Here is a 22,184-nt window from a genome sequence, read left to right as displayed (position 1 = left end):
TCTCACATTATTGCTACTAAAATATTTTAATTGCAAACATATACTGAAAATGATGAGTATTAATTAATTATACATGAGAAGTATTGCTGTTACTAGTTAATTTTACAACCTGGTGATAATGCTTGAAAAGCACAATATTTATTTGTATCACATTGTATTACTTTGCATGGATACAGTGACCAAAGATATCCAAACGAGGCATCCATGGACGCTATTGTATGCCGACGATGTTATGATAGCAAGTGAAACGCGACACGGCCTCAAACAGCAAGTACAGGAGTGGAAGACGCGCCTTGAATGATTCGGGATGAAATTGAACATCAAGAAGACGGAGTACCTGGAATGCGGTGATCAAACCGATGGCACAATTGCAGCTGGTGGGGTCAAACTGAACAAAGTGACACAGTTCAAGTACCTAGGCTCATGCTTGCTGGAACGGCTGAAAGACGACATGCGCCTCGCAAAAGTCACCTGCCGAGACGCCGAAGATCGTACGAAGTGGAAAAATCAGTGCAAACAAGCAGACCCCAAATAAGTGGGAAAATGCGAAGAAGAAGAAGAAAGAAGTTTCAGAAGGAAACAGATAATCTGTTTTTGGTTAAAGTGTCAATTAAAATGAATTAATTTGAGGCAAAGAGCACTTTCAGAGTTTGCAGCTGAAGAAAAACAGCCATAAGGAAGCTAATTATAATAATATTCACTCTTGCAAGACAGTCCTCTTTCTTGTCTGAAAGTCATGTCGGTGACCAAGCTGTCAGTCAAACTGTCTTCATTAGGCTCTTTCACAGGGACTTTGAACTCTTGCACAGTTGATTCTGAAAGTCAAAGGCTGGTTTGTTGCATGTGATGCTGATTGTTTTAAGGGGTTTATGAGCAGAAAAGGCTGGTTTATCTTTATAGAACCACAAGAGAAGTGGCCAGCAGAGACGCCTGTTGCCTTAACAGAATAACCTGGTCATTTCAAGCTCTAAGTGGCTAGTTCCTCTGCTGGCTTAACAAATGACTTGATAACCTGATGTGTGAGAGGTTAGCTTTTTAAGTGTCTTGAGTTATTCTCTTGACTGGTGGCAGTGTGCTAACCCGAAGGACTGATTTCACTCTCCAGCGTACCTTTAGGATTTTTCTTCAGTCTGAACCTATAATGAACTGGGTACCATGTTTGGTAAGTGTATCATGCCAGCTTACTGATCAAGGTTGGACTCATGATCTGGGTGACCAATTTTCTGTGATGCATTGAGAAGATCTGGTCTTGATGGGAACAGTAGTTTGTGAGCACTCTTGATTTGGATTTGTCTTTCAAAAAGAGCAATAAGGGCATCTTATTATACAACAGGAGAGGGCAACACTTGTTTATCTATCCTAGTTCCCTCTCACTTGTGTAAATACCAGAAAAATACTGCTTACTAATCTAATAATGAAGAGAACTGAAGAGAACAAAGGAGAAATACATCTTGTGGTTCAAACCCATGTTATGATGCTTCCTCAAACTATTAAAGATTTTAATGTAGATATCAGTGTTTATGCACTAAATCACAGTAATAAAGAAAGACAAGGACAACTGTAGTAAAGTCCCACCTGACTGAGGAAGGGCTTGGAGTGGTACTGTTGGTCTTGATCAAGGGTTCCCAATTTCAGATCTCTGGGTTCAGAATCCAGCCAATTTTGTTTTTCCTCTTTAAATTGTCTGCAGCTAAAGGCTATGGAACGTGAATATAATGGTGTAGTTAGTCTTTGTTCAGTTTAACACTTCTCCCAGGTGAAAGAGTGTTTGTAACTAATGGAGACATGACATAAGCCTGCTGGACTCCAGACTCCAAGGACCAGAGACCTCTTGTCTTCATCAGCATTTGACTCCGAAGGGTCACTACACTGAAGTGTGCTGGTGATCCCCAGCTTCCTGGTTACCTTATTTATTAACTTCATTGTCAGGCCTGCATAGCTGTCTGTGCTATTTTATCTTGTTTTGTGCTGTGAACAGCAGATAGTGGTATATGATAAACTCAGCTGCTGCATCAAACATACAGTATCTAGGTATGACACTGGGCTTATTTCTATCATATTTGCCCTGCAGGGAATTGTTTTCCCTTTCTTTACCTCTAGAGAATTTATGTACTTTGGAATAAGCTAAATATTGTACATTCTGTGGTATGCCACTGCCTTTCAAGGAAGAGAAAAACAACTTATTATAAAAACAAAGTAGCTGACCCTATGATATTATATAAAATAACAGAAACTTTCATCCAAATTGTGCATGCATGCTTAGTTGGGGTAGTCTCAAGGCAACAGCACCTTGAAAATATTAATCCTGTTTGATTTTCTTCTCTTCTGTTTTTGTGCACAGTGGGTGCTCATGTGAAAACTGCCGGGTGTAATTTACAATGAGGTGCAATGCCTGGTTTTCCCTTCTATAAAACCCATTTGAACACATGTTGCTCCATTGTGTGTGAATATAATACAGCCTGCCCAGCACAAGAATTCTTCATTTGCATGACTAAACACAAAAGGCGTTGGTCAACATTTCTGCATCAAAAGCAAATCCTTCAGTGTGCTTGACGACACCCTTGGAATCCAGTTTTGCTCAGTCGCCTGGAACTGATTCCAGTTCACCTGCCCCCAGCTTGAATTTTCAGGTCAGCCCCCAGGAGAAGGTTACTCTACCTTTGCTTGTGAGTTGAGCACTTAACTGAAGGCCCTTTCAGACTACTCCATTGCAGTAGTGTGATACAATCTGCATCTTAATTGTTATGTTGGTTTATTGTTAATTGTAGTTCAGGTAGGTAGCTGCATTAGTATGCGTAGGCTGCAAAGGAACAAGTAAAGGTTTATTCCATGCTGAGAAGAGAAGAAAAGAAACACAATGTTTCGACTAGTGACCCACTAGCCTTCCCCTAAATCTTTTTCTAGATCTCTTCCTCATTCCTTCTCCTCCCTGGACTACTTGCCCCTTCTCTCACTAAACCAGCGTTCCCCACACCCAAAGAAGGCTCCACAGCCAAAACGTTGTGTTTCTTTTCTTCTCTGCTCAGCTTGGAATAAACCTTTACTTGTTCCTTATTGTTAATTGGTTTATCAGGTAAACAATGAAGGAGCTCGTTAGAGTAACATTCTGTAATGGAGAGCCTTCTAGCTGATTGGCTGTGCTCTATTGGAGTATCTTTGCTTAGTGTCCATGTGGAATCTGTTTCCCAGACCTTGGCTTGTTTGAGAAACTCGGTGGTGCATTCAGAGAACCCACATTTCCTCCACACAGTTACCAGATGACTGCTTTCCCTTTAAAAACAAGGTCACTGATTTTCCCCTTTGTCTAAAACTGTTGGAAAGAACAGTCCTCCTGAGCTGTAGTTTATGCACACGAAGGCTAGATTTACTGCACCAGACATTGGTACCTGTCTTGCATGAATTTTCTTCTCACAACACATCTTTGTTTGGAGTAATGAAGAAAAGACTTCTATCAGGTATAAAAATAACCTCTCACCATGATTCTGCACATCTTCTATGCCCAGCAACACATGTAGCAGTGACTGGTTGCCCTCATTTATTCTGTTAAATTATAAATTCATAGTGTCAGGGTGTCCTGCTTTTTAGTGGTTTGTGCATTATTAACCATTTTAGTTTTTTTTTTTCCAAGTCTTTTGCAGAATTAAATATATCTTTATCAGGTACATACCTGACTGTCTCGAGTTACCCGACTGTCTTTGACTTTATCCTAAGACAATGGATGTCAGTGAAATCTCTGAGATTTGGGTGATGAAGGTAATCATTTTCCTTCATGCATTACAGATGTTTAGGATGAAACAATGAAGAGGGGGCTTTGACATGGCTGGATTCTCGCTGTAAGATGCCAGCCTTCATTGTTTTTTAATTACAATTGCCTCTTATTTTAGGTTTACCCAGATAATTTAGCCAATGCAATTTGTGTGTTTTTGACATCTCATTTCTTTCCTAAGAATCCTGCAACCACACACAGAGGACATGCAGGCTCCTCTGTCCCTTGTCCTATGACACATCATGGGCAGCACAGGCCCGGTATCAGGGGCTCAGTGCTGAGTGGAAGAGAGCTGTGTCTCCCACTGACAGCACTGCATGCTGTACCCTCGGAGGCCACAGGGGGCGCTGTGTCACCCCACCCCATCCTCAGCAGTGCTCAGCTAACCGAGCGCCACCTCCTGGGGAATCCTGGTCAAGCACGCTGGTGACATGACCCAGACTCTCACCCATGATCATAGAGCTCAGCCTGCTCTGTAGCTGAATGCCTTTAACACCCTTTTTTAAAAAGCGCCTCCATTGTGAAATATTCATGACATTACACAGGACTAACTGAGACAGTGTTGTCTTTGTGAAAGATGTCATGTAATAGACATGAGCATCATGCCTCCCTTTTGGTGTTTCCAGTAAGGCAGTCCTGACTCTTCATGCAGAGATGACGAGCAGATGTAGGGGCTGTCATGCTGACAGGCCCGTATGGACTCAGCCCTGTGTCATCTCTTTCAACACTTAGCTCAGCCGCATGTTGTTTGTACTGTGTTCTGTCTTCTGTGTTTAATAAAATAATGATAACAATTACCCAAGTGGTTCATTAATTTATAGTAGATTTTAGCTCTGTTTAGATAATCATTGTTACATTGTTCTTTTGCTCTTTAAATAAATTGAAAAATGTTTTGCCTTTAAGTGCAGATTTCTTAGGAATACTTAGTAGATTTTGGCTGTACTTGTACTTACTATAACTAACATAGGCCACTTGCAGGCTGGGGCCCCTGTTATGTTTTCTGTTTAGTCCCGTTTAGTCCTCTTAATGTCCTTTTGCTCAGACCTATCCCCTTTTAAAAATTAATATGTGGTATAAAAATATGCGAGGTCCAATCAGAGTAAAAGCTTTATCCAGCTGGAGTGCTGTCATGTCAGGAGGAGCAACATGTGAAGTTCCAGCGCTTGGGTCCGTGTAGCGCTGTGCAGTCAGGTTAACAGCAGTCACTTCTTCTAATGCAGTGGAACTGTCTTCATGAAAACCATCACAAAGATGGAATGTGAACAATGATGTTGGTCTTGGCAGAGTGTCCCAATTCGTGGCCTGTTGTTGACAGAGTGTATTTGACTATGAGGTCTTACGAGGTTAGACATTGCTGGCTGACCACAACCCAGTTGTTGATATTTCATTCATGATTTTCACCAGGCTTGAAATTCAACAACTTAAATCACCTATGTTTTGAATCAGTTTTCACTTAAGAGGTGATTAGTGCTCCTGCAACTGTCAGTCACTCACAATCACGAAACATGTACTGCATAACCAAAATACTTTATTTTTTCCCAAGAACATGCAGAAATAAAGAGGTGTTCATTTTCAAGACCCTGAAATCAGACCTGTTGAGCACAAATAAGGCTGTGTGGTTTTGTCGGAAGAGTTTTTAACTCTGTGTTCTGTGCCTTTTCCAGATCATGCAGCAGATGAGTGACCATCGCTATGACAAACTGACGCTGCCAGATGACGTCGCGGCCAATTGTGTGTATCTGAACCTTCCTGACAAAGGACACGTGCTGCTTCACAGCTCTCCAGAACAGTATCCTGACAGCGTGAAGGTGAGGTCCGCACTCGCTTTGGTAATATAACTCGTCTTTCACTAACAAATGGGTTACCCTGCTGCATGTTATAGCTGGTATGGCATTAATTTTGATTGGGTAGGATGTTCTTAGAAAAGACCAAACCAGGTGGTGTAAATCCTCCTCCTGCCAGCAGTGCAGGTGAATAAAACATTTCAATTTGTTGAGGTGCAGTGGGTCCTGGTGAAATGACTCCGATGTTTCTCACTGAGGAGTGAGTTAAGGAGAGTGAGGTTTTGTTGGAGTAGGCATGCGTGCACCAATCAGTGCTAGTACTACAGCTATACAGGAAGCAGCAGGCAGCCAGGACAAGATTGTAATTAATTTTTGATAGAATTTTATTTTTTTAGGAACAGCATTTTCATGGAAACAGTGAAGATACGATTTTTGTTTTTTTTTAGTTGAGGAATTGTGAATTATGACTTGACATAAGCACATTTTCCATAAATTGCTTCTAGAACTTCAGTGTTGTCCATTGTATATCTATATCTGTTTTTAGCATTTATGCACTTGTCTATATTAAATATAATCTGCCAGGTGATTTTTGTATTCCTTTTGCAGATTTTATAGTGTCTGCAAAAGGAATTTAACCTGTTTTGGTTTCATCTGCATGCTTCTCTAGTTTCTGACTTTGCCAAAAACGTAGTTGTGCTGTTACATAACTTTCCAAAGGTCATACTGCATTCTAAACATATCTCACTTAAACCATTAATTTAAAATTTCAGTTCATATTACAAACAACATTTTGTTCTATTAAATACTGTACATCTTTTTTGCTTCTAGTTTTCTCCATGTTAACATAGATATTTCTGTTCAAAAGTTTTTTTTTATTATTGTACAAATATGCATTTCAGGTAATGTTTGTGAAAAAATGCTTTATTGACATTTTCCCAAACATATCCACAGAACAGGTTGTACTTGATAAAGTACCATTACGTAAAATTTGTAGTGTAATTTTGTAACATAATTGAAGCAGGCCTCTAAGGAAAGTATGAGAAGAATCAATCCTATTGTGTGAAAAGACAGCTTGTTCTCTAACAACATAATGAGGGTAATTTGCTATATTGTTAAATATTTTATGGAAGCAAAAATACAGATTTTGCATCTTCCTCAGGAACATTCCATTCTGTTCAGCTCCAGTCTGCACTCTGCATGCTGCAGAGGGGTCCGACATCCTGATTATGCAGCCCTTGGTCACCAGGATTTTACAGTACTAAAAACAGCTCCAGCGATTAACTTAAAACCTGGGAGATTTGATCTCACTAAAACCAGATCCAGATATGCAATTCACATGTTACAGTGACACAGTTTACCACACCATATCACCTCCATCTTGCCAAAGCATGTCTTGAACTGCTGCTTCTTGTGTATCACTCTGCATTCCCTTTACTCTCTGTTCACTGTGAGGCAAGAGGCTGCGGATTGTAGAAGCCTTCCAACCTGCTAGCAGTTTTTTCATTGTTTTTTTATTTTTTCCTTTTTCTAGTTTTATTGTTTTTTTTTCTTATTTCATGAAGAATATAGTTACCGCAGCATCCGTCTTGTTTAGATTCTCAGTAAAGATATAACATCTTACCAAAATAGAAAAAATAATTTGCCTCACAGTGAACAGAGAGTTCTGGGTTCTGGATATCTGTCTTTGTCAGCAGAGATAAATATTTTTTTTTACATTTAATGCTGAATTAATTTGTAAGAATGTTGTTATTATATAGCAAAATCAGTATCAAACAAAAAGTTAGAATTATTCACAATCAGGGACTTTGACATAAAAATTATGTCACAACATCTGAGGGAAACTCACACAAACTAATCAGTGGATTACATTTAACTGAAGAAAAAAGACCAAAGGCTACTTGTGCCAAGTTCCTTGTGGTTGTGTAAAGTATAAGGTTGTGCTAATCGATAACATGGCCAAGAATTCATAGCTGGTATTCTCTTGCACTATGCAACACAATTTGTCTTCCTCAGTTTAACAGAAAGAAACTGAAGAAGCAGCCAGCCCACTCCACTGTGTGGCTAGTGCCACTTGGCCATGCGGAGATGTCAGAAGCAAATCACTCTCGTTCAACCTTCTCATTGACTGAGAAGGAGGCTTCCTACAAAGCCACTGAAACACTTCACCTTGGCTGACTCATGCAGTTAGAAACCTGCATACTGGGTTCTAGAAACAAATGCAAGCCATTTGCAGGAAGAGATGAGTGTGCACAGTATCTCCATGGTATTGGTGAGTGCAGTCTGACAATGGCTCTGTTTCTCAGCAGATGTAAGAAAACCTTTATGCCACTGTTGTTTACCTGTTGAGGCACTATTTCGGCACCAGAGACGTTTGAAGAGCTGCAAAGGGTAAATTTGTGCTCATGCAAGGAGCTCTGTTTTAGAACAAGAGGCAAAAATCTGACAGATTGACAGATGTGAGTTTGAAGTGCTCTGTGGGTGAAAAGCTTCACAGCTCTGACATTTCCAAGCAGCAGAGAGAAGATTTATAGCAGCTCTTTGAGGGGCTTTAAGGTTCTGGTTGTTCCTCTTAATGCAAAACATTCTCACCCAAAGTCCCTGGGATATTTTTAGAACTGCTGTTACACAAGAGTCCCACTTCAGTAGAGCAAAGGTAACAGTTTGCTGTAAACTCTTATCTTTTTGTTGCTGTTCTCTTTGTTGTTGTGGGAGGGAGGGCGTGTTTCCAGAATTCACAGGCAAACCAATTAAATCACTGGACAAAGGGCCTTAGAGACTGGACAGCCCTGCAGAACATATAAATTACCCATTTGTGTAATAGAATCACAGCTGGAAGTACAGGTCATAATTTAAAGAAAAAAAACCCAACAGCTATCAGGTGATTAATTTAGTAATGTTATGGTGGAGCTTTCAAAAGTGTATACTTTCACGTTTTCTTTGCAGCCAAAATGTTTAATCAAAGCAGGGATAGAGTACTCTTGACATCATAGGGACCAATTCTGTGAAGGTACAGCTAACTGCCCTATCACTACAGAGAGACAGCTCTCTGAAGAAGTATTTTGGCTTGGAAGAGTTCTAGGAAAACACTGGTTGTTTCTGGAGAAGCTCCATAAAATGACACATTAGTTTATAAAAAATTTTTTGGAATGGTGCAACTATATTTTTTATGAAGGATTAGGAAATGCGTTTTAAATTATATCTTTCTTTTAACCCATTAGGATCATTTTTACTTTTACATTTATATTGTCCTATCCTCCTTAATAATGTGCTGTCTGCATTTTTGCATCTGCATGCTGTGATTGTGTGTGGGGCTTGCTGGGCAGAAGCATGTGGACCCCAGTGACCTCTTGCTGACCAGATGTTCCTGACAGTCTTGCTGAGGAGATGGTACAGTAGCCCTTCTTGCAGGACTCAATACTTTGGCAACAACCCCAGCAATTTTCTTCTCCCTCCGGTGATACCAAGAGAAACATACCATCATTTTTGTCCCCCAGCTGTGATAAATTCAGTGTTTGTTTTGCACGTAGAATTGCAATATGACCGGTGTGCCCTGGAGAAGGCCTCAGTTGTCAGTCTTATCCATTTTTAATCTTTTGTGTTTTTTCATACAGTACATAAATAGGTGAGATGACAGTGATGTTATTTTATTGCATCTGAAAGCACATTAAAATTTTTAAATAGGTATCTTTTTATTGGATATGTTCTTAATTGTGGTTCTCTGGCTCCTGGAGTCCTATCTGAAACTGTGGTGAACCTGGGCTGCAAGGTTAGGGTTAAGCTGGACCAGGATGAGAGTTGGGGCGAATGTGAAGTAAGTGCGGGTCAGAGAAGATGTTAAGGGAGGACCTGCTGTTAGAGCAAGGATTTAGATGAGAGTCAGCCCCATACTGGTCCTCCAACAGAAAATTCAGATTAACCAGGAAACTGTATGCCAAGCTTGTGGAAATACTGATTTGTAGAGTCTCTAAGTGTTTTAAATTAACTCATTTTTTTCCAAAAATGGAAAAAACACTCTGAAGGTACATTGTTTTATATTTTGGAATAATTTATATTTCTGAGTTTCTGTTGCTCACAATCTCCATCAGAGATTTTAGAAAAGAGTCCTGAGAGGGTTAGGAAACCTAAAAAACTTGCAAAGCTATGTTCAAGTGAAAGAGCTGCTTAGAAATGTTTATGAATGCAGTTAAATCAGACATTTATTTAACCTTCTGATATATTGCTTAGCAAATCCAAGATGGTAATATAAACAAACCAGATTGAATCTGTTCAGACTGAACTTTTTTAAGATAGCAGCTGAAATAGCACTAGTAGGGGTATTTCCCAAACTAGTTTGATACCAAAAGTTTTACCTTTCCGTGTTGCTCCACAAATGAGGCTGGTACTCCCGAGCAGCTAACGGGACTAACAATTACGTTTTCTCCAGGTTTTTGAGAAGCTGAAGGATCACATGCTGATTCCAGTCTCCAACTGCGAGAAAGAAAAGGTTGATGGAGCCCTTACCTGCTCGTCTGTGCTCATCAACAAAAGAACCGAAATCTGATCCGGACACGAGATCACCTCTGGAGGGCTGACAGTGATGTGCCAACAACGCGCAGTGCCTGAGCCTGTTCCTTACCGAGTCCTCCCTGTGTGTCTGTCCTTGTGCTGCTGATTGTTGTTCACAGTCCTTAAAACAACTGTCTAGCAAAGATTACAGTGGGCTGATTGATTTTGTATTAGCTTGAATGTCCCATTTAGTAGACGTACAGTGTTTCTATGCAAAGTCTTCTGAGACTTTGAAGAAAACTAAGACCAGGTAGCAAGTGTGGACATGACTGATATAACTGATTTTTTAATTTTGAAGATTTATCATGAACTATACTTTTGAAATAATTTCATGTCATTTTTAAACTCAGAGAATATTTTAGTTTGTTATATACATTTGTCTCCCTGCAATGGACTGGTGTCTCCTCCAGGGTGTACCCTGCCAGCTGACTGTCGCTTGCTGAGATAGGTTCCCCTGCAACGCTGAATTGGAAGAAGAGGCACGAAAATTACTATACATTTGTATTTTAATATGTGGCTCTTTTGAATGTCAGGCAGAAAGCAGACAACCCTCAGAATGTGCCAGGAAAGACTTCTAAATTCTTGTGATTGACAGATGCTTATGTTATTGTCTTCTGCTCTAACATTAGCCCCCCTTTTTTAGCATTTTCTCTTTCAGGACCATCAATTCTCAATTCACGGCTGTGATTAGGTGCTAATTATTATATCCAGCTGATTCCCAATACCCTTAAAGCTGCAGAGGCTTTGTGTATAAACACCTGAAGCAATTAAGTACTAGAGGTCTTTCTGCAAACTGTCAGTTTCATGTGATTGTGCTATTGATTAGTAAAGTACTGTACGTGCTTTCTGTTCGTGAATCCACAATCTGTGTGAGAAACTGCTTGGAAGATGAACAGAGCTGTCCTGTGCTTCATACAGTAACTGGATATAACCGCGTAACTGGAAAAGGTTGATTTCTAAAACTCTTTATTTCAAGCATAACTGGTCACATGTGAGCTATAATTGGATGATACTTTATAATAGGATCTATATATTTTTCTAAGAAAAGCTGAGGGGAAAGAAAGTAAAGAGAGAACAGTTTAGTAAAATAGTAGTGGAGGAGCTCTGCCATGGAAAATAGGATACAGAATAATTCTGCACTTTCACAGTGCTGTTCCGTTTGTAGACCCACAGGCCAAGTGGGAAATCAGCAGGAGAGATTCCCAGCTGTGCTCTGGCCTGCTTGTTCTCCTGTACAAATACCTTGCACAGCATCTCCTTTCACCAACAGTGGATACATCTCTGAATGTTCAAATCACCCAACTTACCAAGAAAAGAAGTAAGAACTTCCTACAGACATGGATAGTTTTCTTAACTTAAATGGACCATCTAAACTGAAGAGTACCACTGTGCAGAATTATTATTTTATATTATCATTATTAAATTATATTTGAACGGCTGTTTATTTTTGCTCTTGAAAGAATAGACTTTTATATTTAGAATGAACAGATAGGGTGTATCCTTTTTTTCCCTTTATTTCTTTTGCAACATTGTTTAATTAAAGGTTTTAAAAACACATTAAATTATTTTCTTTAGATTATTCCAGATCCTCCCCACCAATATAAACTACAATGGCTGTTCTCCTGCAGTTGCAGAAAAAGGCGATGTTGTGATGAAACGTGGAAGGAATTCTTTTGGAATACATTCGTCAGCCAGTAAACAAGCCACTTTCTTATTGCTTCACATTTTTGGTATAATTTATGACAATGATATCATACAGTCTGGCTAAGGCACAAGAGGTCCAGCCGTAAAATTGTAATTTGTGACACAAGCTGTATATTTTATGGGACATTTTTGGCATAGAGAACAAATGATACCATGGTTGCCAGGTATCTAATCTAGAGCTCATACAGCGAAATACTGAGCAGATGTTGGGCGTCTGGTCACAGAGAAGGGTCGCATTGAGAGTCCCGGTGAGTCACAACACCAGTGTGAAATGTGCTGGTGAATATGATCACCAAGGACTGATTGTGGAACATATTAATGAAATATGAATCTGTCATTTTCTGCAGTGCAATGGTTTGTTTTTCTAGGTCGTTTTAAAAAGCACTTCCTTATTATTAACACTGTTTCAATGTCTGACATCAAAGCTCCTGGTTCATTTACAAGAAAGTGCATCTAATTGTGCATAGGTTAGCATGTCTCTGTAGTAAGGTAACACTAGGAGTATGAACTTAAGACATGCATTGGTCGTGTGGTTTTGTGTATGTACAGTATAAGATGTGATGCAACTTATTTTGATTAAATTTTCTTCAGGGGTGTTTGTTTATAGAAGCTTTTCTCCCTATGTTTGTGCCAAAGACATCAGTGCACTGAGATTTGTTAAGTAAGAACTTCTTCATTGATCATAAATGCAGAGTATTTCTGGAAGGACAAATACCTTTTGTTAAATAAAGCTACAATATCTTAACCAATGCATTATCTGTATTTCTTTAAATGTTTTGTTTTACTTTGGTAATAATATCCAAAGGACTATGACATTTGCCAGCCTAGTATGTACTTATACACTGCATATTATAATTTTTCATCATATATTCTTTATATATGATGAGATCCTTTTTTTTTTTACAAAAGAATAGTCACCTACTATCACAAACAGCATGCTAGAAAACATTGAAATGAAAAATATGTTGAGATAACAGGCCAAAAAACATTGTGTTTCTAGTACATTAGTCTAAAATTGTGTTGCAGTTGCTTATTGTCTTTACTAATCTTGACTTTAATTACCTGTTGATAATGTTAATAACATGGAATTCTTGTAATAATACCGATAAGAAACATACATCATCATTACTATAACAATCTAACCAGCTGTTTACTGAATAATCATGTTTAAATTCTTCAATGTGCCTATTTTAAAAAACCTCGGTAGTTGAAACTTTGATGACATGGCGCCATCTAGAGTTTCATCTCTTTCAATACATTTCAAGTTTTATTAAGGATTCCTTCGGAAATCAGACTGCAGTGGAAGAGACGGCTGCCCCCCTTCGTAATCACGGAGGAATTGCGAGTTGGACAGAAAGCAAGGAAAGGGATATTTGGATGAGTAAACCGCATTACCTTAATAATAATAATAATAATAATAATAATAATAATAATATCTGTAAAAATATATTATATATTATATATAGCCAGCAGCCATATCACCCTGCAACTCACAACTGGCAACCCACTGAAGCTAAGCAGGTGTGAGCCTCCTGGGAAAAACTAAGGTTGCTGCTGGAAGAGGCGTTAGGGGGGCCAGCAGGGGGCGCTCACCCTGCGGCTCATGTGGGTCCTAATGCCCCAGTGTAGTGACGGGGACACTATACTGTAAACAGGCGCCGTCCTTCGGATGAGACGTAAAACCGAGGTCCTGACTCTCTGTGGTCATTAAAAAAATCCCAGGGTGTTTCTCGAAAAGAGTAGGGGTGTACCCCGGCGTCCTGGCCAAATTTCCCCATCGGCTGTTATCAATCATGGCCTCCTAATAATCCCCCTCTGTGAATTGGCTTCATTACTCTGCTCTCCTCCCCACTGATAGCTGATGTGTGGTGAGCGTTCTGGCGCACTATGGCTGCCGTCGCATCATCCAGGTGGGGCTGCACATTGGTGGTGGTGGAGGGGAGTCCCCATTACCTGTAAAGCGCTTTGAGTGGAGTGTCCAGAAAAAGCGCTATATAAGTGTAAGCAATTATTATTATTATTATTATTATTATATCCCAAACACTGACAGAAGGTAGCCTAAATGCTTTAGATTTTAGAACATCTAATACTATCTTTAAGATAAAATAGAGAATCACTTTAAAAATAAGCAACGTTTGTAGAATATATTCATTAATTTAATATTTCAAAATGGAGAGGGTATAGAGCTTTTAATTAAATGTAATTTTGATATTTGGAAAATCGCCTTGAAATTATCCGGCTTCCATAAACACACACTTCTTACATGGTCTCTTATGTATAGACATGTTTTTTTCCCCAGAATATACTATTTGGAATACTACAGAAATCAAGTGTCGAGATAAAAACTTATTTTAAAAAATTGAAACATCTAGGTAAAACAGTTGATGTTGGTGGTGAAATGTACTGTATAATTACATTTTTTGGATAAATGTTTCTCTTAAGCCTGATATCGTAATCAGACCTTTCTAGAAGAAGTACTGACAAGAGAACGAATAGTTTCCCATCAGACACCATTGAGGAGAAAATAGGAATTCAGAGCCTCTATTAGACGAAACGGAAATTATGTATTATAGTTGTAATAAGTATTTAAGATCATTTTTGGAAGCTGGTTGCCTTATTCGGGAGTTGTTCTACTAAATTGTTCATCAAATATACTCTGTAAAGAGCCCTGTTGTGCAGTGTCTTTTGTTAAACTTTACAACATTTCTTTAGCTGATGTCCTGTTAAAACATTCTGGATCTTCAAAATGATATAAAGAAAGGTCGATATTAGAATCTTTCTTTTAGAGAAATAGAGGTACCAGTATGTTACCATTTAGTGCCATTGGAAATAATCTTTAAAAATCGTTTGTCATTCATTTATTAATTATAGTTTGTCATTATTATATACGTGTAATGAAATGGTATTGTCATATCTCCAAACTTTCTAAATGTAAGAATATTAAAGCTGACCATACCTTATCTTTTTTTTTTTACCTCATTTGACCTTTTGTGTAACATGCAAATGCAATATGTACCCCTGGTAACGTTGCGTGTACTCTTGTGTGGATTGTATATATCACCGTTGTAATAATAAAAAAAAATCAGGAAAGGGTTTCAGAAATTGGGTGGATTACTGGGTTAAGCAACTGACAAAGGTGGGACATACTGTAGCTTTGCACTCAAGTCCTTATCCGGGAATTTGGAGCACCGTGAAACACACGGGGACTTTGAATATAATGTACTAAAAAAACAAACCTGGGAATTTGTAGGTCACGCTATAATAATAACGCGCAATTATGACAGCAGACTTTGTTGTAAATGACGAGATTGGTCACTTCGGGGCTGTGCTCATTGTGTGGGTATAACGCGGAAAAAAGAGCGACGTAACTGCCTTTTTACAGCAGAATGGGCACAATCAGTTCAGAGAACATCAGTCAACCCTTTCTTGTTAAGATAATGAGAAAAAAGGAGTCTTCCGGCATATCAGTCCTGGCATCAATTTTGAAATAATGACGTGTTTAACATTAATGGTTTTTTGTATACAATTACAAACCACGGCATGAACCATCGTAACTCATTGTGATGGGTTCTTTGCCAAAAAAAAACAACCCATTGAAATAACCATAGAATTATGCCGAGATAATTAGTCTAAGAATTACACATATATTTTTGTTTTAAACTTTTAAACACTAATTTATTCATAGCGGATGGCTTTAAAAATTTGAATAATCCATGAAAGAAAAATAATATTAATAATTAATAGCATGTGCACCTGACTGACATTGAAATCTGTACCTGTTGCACAACGCTGTCTTCAGTGTAATTTTCAGTTCTTCTCTCTAAATTCTTGCGCTGAATATTTTTAAAATTGTGAAGGCTTACCACTGTTTCACAAGGTGTGGTGTAAAATGTTTGACATCACTGGGCTCCCGACACTGCAGCATAAAATTGCTTCCTGTGGGAATACTTTCTTGAAACTGCTAGAAAAAAAAATCAGATTTAATCACCACTTCCATGTATAAATACCTATGACGCGTATGAAGAGCATAGTAATAGTAAAACTCAGTTACGTTGACTATCTTAGGAGTAAAACCCAGTTATAAAAATAAAACTGGCAAAATATACGTTGTAATTTCTAATTGAGATGGGGGGCACAGTACATGAATACAGTTTGCTAACGTGTGTAATGAAAGATAGGGCTCCCTACAAACTGTCCACTCATTTATGGAGTGAACGGTTTACTCAGAAAACGTGATAACTCGGTTTACTTATAAATCAGTGAATTTAGATAATGCATTTGATAAGTTTGAAAAGGAAATATTTTATTTCGCAGTACCTGGCTTGGTGCTTTAAATTGCTTTCATCGCTTATTCTTTGTCTGCTGTATTTTACTAGTTGCACTATTCTAATTAGCTGAGAGCTGTCGCTGTCGCGTCGTTTTCCATCATTGTCCGAAAGCAGGAAGTCTACCGGCACACTTCTCTGTGGCAAACCCCCAGAGCACTATCTTCATTCTTTTATCAGGGATTAAACACACTGGTGTGCAGTAAAATATAAGATACTTACGGTTTATTCGACAGCGAAGATAAGCTACAAGCAAAAGACTCAAAAGCATTTTTGTTTCCGCGTCCGCTCGGATCGTGGTATCGACAAAAGTCAGCGCCACCGAGAGAAGTGAACTGTTATGGTGTATGAAATTTAAGAGCACCCCGGAAGACGTGCTTGAATATCACAATGGATGTCCCACACCTAACTGAAGATGAAATGGCTGAGATAAAAAAGGAAGTAAGTGTTTAAGGTCGTTTTATAAACCTGTTAAAAGTATACAGTAGATTAAAGTGAAGACCTGCGCGTATATACAAACAAACAAATATGTAGTTTACTGACGTGTTTTTTGGTTGGCGCTTTAAAAGTTAAAACGTGTTTTTGAAAATGGTGCTAGAGGAGGTTTCGTGGCTGAGGTAGATAACCCTGCAGGTGGGTCCCGGGGGAGCACGAACCTCGTGGCGTGGAAAGTCTTCCCGCTGCTCCGGAGAGCACGAGCCGCGTGGGCGTGCCTGCGGCGTGGGGTCCTGCCCGCGCATTGTCGCTAATGACTCGCCGACACGGTGACCTTTCCTGTCGTCATTGTTTAACACAGCCAAGTGTGTGTATACCAGGCTCGGAACACATTTCACTTTTGTGCAAACTTCCTCTTCGGCCGTTTATTCCACTTTGACGTCGTGTAAACTAGTGATAACAATGAAAGAATCGACAGGAACATACTTGCATCAAACACAGCTGGTCAGCAGGAGGATCCTCGCTCATATCTGTTCATATTAACACATTTGAAAGATTCCCCAAAGCGGACTTTGCTGCAGTATTTACCAAGATTTTATAGGACTTGGGTTTCTGAGATGACATAAAGCCCGTCTTTAGCTAAGTGCGCGTTTGTATTGCATGACTGCTGAAGCAGACGAAGGTAACACCAGAGCATGTACTGAAACTGCAACTATGACATTCTGCCTCTACCAGTATGCTCGAAAGACCTAAGGTTTATAAGCAAGTTTGAAATAAAAAACAAACAAACATTTGACTGAAAACCTGTTTGGACAACATTCTGTGTTAAAACACAAACCTGCAAACAAGAACAGACCTGGTGAGGAAGAGCTTTATTATCGAACTTTTGATAAGAATAGAATAGATTTCTAAAATATTTTCACGTCGTCCAGCTCCTGCTCCTTAGTAAAGTTTTGGTCTCTTGGTCCTTCCCAGAAGATCACGTAGCTTCTGCCTCAGATACTATCTGAATCAGTGACTATAGTTAGTTACCCTGTCGCGTGACAATACCTGTTACACGTCTCTTTAAACTGCAGCATGACTTTTATAGCTTTCCTGACGTTTAACATGCACTGAGGAAAACTGTAGACACCAGTTTCTAGAAAACACGTCCTGCTTCCTCTTACAGTAATAACTGCCAACTCTTTAAGGCCTAAAGTGCTGTGTGAGTGTTAATATCGAACTCCATGAGGAGAAGCAAGACTGATCTTGCCTGACTGCGCCCTACATGTGGATCGATTCTGTGTGTTTTGTCAGGCTCTGGAGAGGCTACGGCCGTACCTGTGTGATAAAATCATAGCCGACAGGCACTTTGACTACCTGCGTTCCAAGAAGATCCTGACCCGGGAAGACACAGAGGAGATCAGCTGCAGGACCACCCACCGGAAGAAGACAGGGAAGCTCCTGGACTACCTGGCCGAAAATCCCAGAGGGCTGGACGCCCTGGTGGAGTCCATCCAGCTGGGCCGGTCCATGAACTTCATCATCGCCAAAATCACGGACGAGGTCCAGAAAGTGAAAAATGAAAAAATTGAATCCATTAAAGGTACTTTTAGCCTTTTCAGGCAAATTGAACTGCGAGACTTTGATAATATCGCGGCACCCTGGGTGGCGGGGACTGTCGTACGCACCTAGAGAGAGCAGAAGAAACGGGAAGGGGAGGGAATTAAAAGGATTTGGCAAATCCATGTAACCTCTGTTCCCTTCCACTTGTTCTTTGTCAGTTCTCTCTGAAATGGGGCGCGGGCATCTGATGCTTGTGTTTTGCTTTGCAGCGGGAGCCTCCTGCAGCACTTGTGTGCCGAAGTGTGTGGGGGCGACGAACGACCTCTCCCGGACCCTCTCCAACGACTCCAACTTCGAGAAGGGCCACGACTCCACGCTGCTGTACCACCCTGAGGGGGAGTGGAGCTCCAGCTCCTCCGCACTGGGGTCCATGAATCTGCCCTGTGGGCTGGACAAGGACGTCCCGGTCAGCAGCACTGTTTCCGGGTCCTCCTCGGCAGCTCTGCCCAAGCCCGGCGACCCTGGGGCGCCCCCGCTGCCCGACGAGTTGCAGGCGGAGCCAGAAGGGGCGTGTGGGAGCACCAGCAGCACTGATGCTCTCTTCCAGCCCCTCCGCTCACGCTCTCTGTCGCCGCCCTGATGGCGTGGTGCTGGGACTGCAACTTGCCTTGCTTTGTGAGGAGTCAGCAAGGGCATGTGCACTCGTCTTCAGGCATTCAGGACTTAAAGCTGGTTAGTATGGCTGTGATCTACAGACCCTCAAGGAACTTGCCTGCCTTCCTCACAGCTGTGTTTTCCATCACTGCTTGTTCCAAGGACATCTTCCCTCTTCCCAGGGATTTGTGATTTTGCATCTTTAGGTGCTGCTTATCAGTGTTCACACAGTGAACACCTCTGCAAAGTGTTTGTCTCATTGCTCTCACACCTCTTTCGCTGCTCTCGGGTTGAAATAATCTGAAGTCCACTTGTGCAGAGATCTCTGCTGCAGGGTCCAGTAATTTACGATGGAAAGGGCTAAAAAATCTACAAAGGTCCTAACAGCCTGTCTTATCAGATTTTTGTACATGACTGTTAAAATCTGAATGGTTACAAATGCAAGGAAAATATTCAGCCCATGATACAGTTCTTAGAAACTTTAACAATAGTAGAACTTCCTTAAACTGCCTTTGGAAATATCAGCATCTGCACAGCTTGTTAGTTGTTCTCTTCAGGTGTGCTGCTTTAATATTTTCAAAGAAGAAAGGGACCCCTATTTCCCTAATACCTGGGGACTCTTGATTTCATACCTGTAGTGTCCACAGCAGTTTGTGAGTCAGCTGGGTTTTGACTTTGGATTTGAGCTGTGTGTGCCTCGGGGAAGGTTTCCTGATTGGTGCTGTAGAAACCTGTTCTGCTCAGACAGTATGAGATATAATCTCACTCTGGCAGGAACATCCCTGCTGGAACACTTGAGCTTTCTTAAAAATGTAAAAAATATGAATCACTGGGATGTTAGAGAAGTGCGGAAACCAGCTACATGCATAGGCACAGAGCTGAAATAAACTTGTGCCTACATGTTTGACATACAGACTGTAACAAATACTTCCATATTTTAGCATTCAGTAAATGCAAAAAAAACCTGAGAATAACTTTAACTGTGGATAGATGTGACATGCAATTAAAAGCAATGTAGCCTACCGTTTTTTTATACTGAAATGAATTGATACAGTGTTGGACTGATCATTCACATGTACTGTCATTGTGACACTTGTGCAGTGATAAGTTACTGGAAGAGAGAAGTGACCAGTAATTTTACTCATAAGAAAGCTATGGCAAACAGGAAAGGGGTGGAAGTTTTCTAATATATCTTTACTAAAAAAGAAAATTTTATAGAGAAATGCTGCGGTTTTGTTATTTTAGATATTAAGTAAATTTGAACTATATCTCAAAGCAGTGTTTCACTGTGTCTAGAACACAGGCGATTCGTCCTGTGCTCCTCCAATAAAATATTTGGGATAACATTCTAGAGAGGCCTTAACTGTCATTCAGACACATTTAGTATTAAACTTTTGCATATATTTTCTACATATATCTAACAATCTTGTAGTAAAGATCTTGTGATCATGAACCAGTTTATTATCCTTTTATGATAGACAATTATGTAGTCTTAATTGCCTAAGTTCTTGGTTTCTTTTACACTTGCAGTCCATATTATTGTCCTTTTGATCTTCACTAAGACTTTTGACTGACCACTTAAAATATTACCTACACTACTTTAAAAACAAAATGACGCACATTGAAAATATTGTTTTTCAGGAAATCTGAGATTTCTTCTTTTTATATTTTCATATAAAATTAGAAAATGCTAAAAATATTCCGTTGGTTCTTGCTATTACACATGGGTCTTCATCCCTGGTCCTAGAGAGCCCCAGTTCAGTTAGTCTTAGATCGTCTCTTTCTGAAGATTGGGAACATCTGTGAGGTATGGATCATTTAGGCGTTTTATCTGTTTAATTAAGAGAACTCTGGCTTTGAGAACTGAAAGTACTTAGATTGACGTTGAGTGTTTGTGTGTATGTAACGTAAACTATCTGTGTGGAAACAGATACAACTCAAGAAAATATTTGATCACTCTCCATTTATCCCAGTTTCTGACAGCTGTTCCTGTTTTCCATTGTATTATAAACAAAACCTGTAAGTGTGCTCTGCATTGCCCCGTGTATAGAACTGAAATTCTCCTACAGTATGTTCAAGGTGTGTGTTTCTGCACCACAATAATTCTAGGAGTCATTATACTCTGTGGTTAACTCACCCTGATCTGAGCTGCTGACAGCTTGCTCCCAGTTTAGATAATGAACTGAGTAATAAATATTCCCAAAACTGTGTTTTGCTTTAGATAGGGAATTTCCAAGTTCAGACTTGGCTTTGTGATTGTGGGGATAATGTTTCAGTTTTTAACCTTCTAAACCTGTTATTGTGATTGCAAGTTGTTAGGAGAATGTGGGTGTTACTCTCCCTTTTCATATATACAGAAATTTACAATGAGATATTATGATTTTTTTTCATTTTTTCTGTTTTATTCTGTTACATCACATTTCCAACAAAATAGTATAACAAAATTTACTATACTGCAGAGATGACACTTTTTGTCAATCTGAAAGCATTATTGCCACTTTCATAAAACAATTTTAGAAAGAAAATGAACTTTTCCTGGAACTTCATTGGACACCGTACAAATTGGTTAAACTGCTATTAGGAAGACCTGCTGCACATACAGGGTGTGGCCTTGAGCCTGTGATTCTGGGATAGGCTCTGTGTTGTCATGACCTTCACCAGCAATGAGCATTAGATATTAGATGGATATTATTGCAGGCTCTTCTTATGGTTTGAGACACTTTCTTTTGGACTTTGTTATACTCCTGTGTGTTCTGATTGCTCAGTTGGTGAGGTCTCCCATACAGCAATGTGACCAGAATTTGTCTGGATTTTGTTGTTAGAAAAAAAGAAAATGTCATGGATTCCAGTGGATGACTGTTGCAGTTAATATAAAATGTTAATTAAATTGATTATGAAAAAACCAAGTGGGTTTTGTGGAAAATTAGAACTATATACCATTTTATAGTGCAAATTTTTTATTTCAGTCCGAACGTAATTCATCAGAACATAACAAAGCAGGGGAGGTCATTCAGCCCAGCCAGCCCGTTTGGTAATTAGTTGCTTGACCCAAGGATCTCAGGATACAGCTGTTTCTTGGAAGAAAACTGGGTATCAGCTTCAACAGCATGGCTGGTAGTTTGTCCTATACTCTCACGGCCTTTAGTTGTACACAAGTGCTCCCTGTTCTCGGTTTTAAATGCATTTTCACGTTTTTCAATTCAAAACTGAAACAATGTCTTCGGGTATGAGTCGCCAAAGCCCTCTGCCTGCTGAAGGGAGTACATCTCTGCCTGAATTACAGTGCAGATCCTGTGGCAAACAGCTTCATGACAAGAGCTCCTGGAGCGAGACTGGCGACAGGTTTACTTAGTAGCACACCTAGAAATATGGAAATATGTGTGCCTATAAAACACTTGCAAAATACCCCTTTTCTTTTTCATGCTT

General features: G+C 39.7%; 2 protein-coding genes across 2 annotated transcripts in view; both read left to right on the top strand.

Annotated features, from left to right (window-relative positions):
• ddah1 (dimethylarginine dimethylaminohydrolase 1) overlaps window positions 1-12,544 on the top strand; it is a 66,634-nt gene extending 54,090 nt beyond the window's left edge. Inside the window, exons 5-6 of the mRNA XM_088597657.1 lie at window positions 5,431-5,574; window positions 9,974-12,544. Of these exons, the coding sequence (XP_088453783.1) occupies window positions 5,431-5,574; window positions 9,974-10,090 (261 nt within the window). The 3' untranslated portion in view covers window positions 10,091-12,544. The remainder of the gene's footprint in view (window positions 1-5,430; window positions 5,575-9,973) is intronic.
• Window positions 12,545-16,215: 3,671 nt separating this feature from the next.
• On the top strand, window positions 16,216-21,130 carry bcl10 (BCL10 immune signaling adaptor). The gene is made up of 3 exons (XM_088597655.1): window positions 16,216-16,565; window positions 17,856-18,144; window positions 18,374-21,130. The coding sequence occupies exons 1-3, from the start codon at window positions 16,515-16,517 to the stop codon at window positions 18,742-18,744; spliced, it is 711 nt and encodes a 236-aa protein (XP_088453781.1). The 5' UTR covers window positions 16,216-16,514; the 3' UTR covers window positions 18,745-21,130.
• Window positions 21,131-22,184: the final 1,054 nt, after the last annotated feature.

Source organism: Lepisosteus platostomus, chromosome 11 (genome assembly GCF_059453375.1).
Source record: "Lepisosteus platostomus isolate fLepPlt1 chromosome 11, fLepPlt1.hap1, whole genome shotgun sequence".
In the NCBI taxonomy this organism is placed as follows: domain Eukaryota; kingdom Metazoa; phylum Chordata; class Actinopteri; order Semionotiformes; family Lepisosteidae; genus Lepisosteus; species Lepisosteus platostomus.
The sequence above is the reverse complement of the archived record's forward strand: the minus strand, read 5'-3'. Positions and strand labels throughout refer to the sequence as shown.

Excerpts from the sequence above, each read along its gene's own strand:
- bcl10 (XM_088597655.1), top strand. The coding sequence starts at position 16,515 with ATGGATGTCCCACACCTAACTGAAGATGAAATGGCTGAGATAAAAAAG. Across the intron at positions 16,566-17,855 it reads TGGCTGAGATAAAAAAGGAA|GCTCTGGAGAGGCTACGGCC; the intron begins GTAAGTGTTTAA and ends GTGTTTTGTCAG. Across the intron at positions 18,145-18,373 it reads AAAAATTGAATCCATTAAAG|CGGGAGCCTCCTGCAGCACT; the intron begins GTACTTTTAGCC and ends TTTGCTTTGCAG.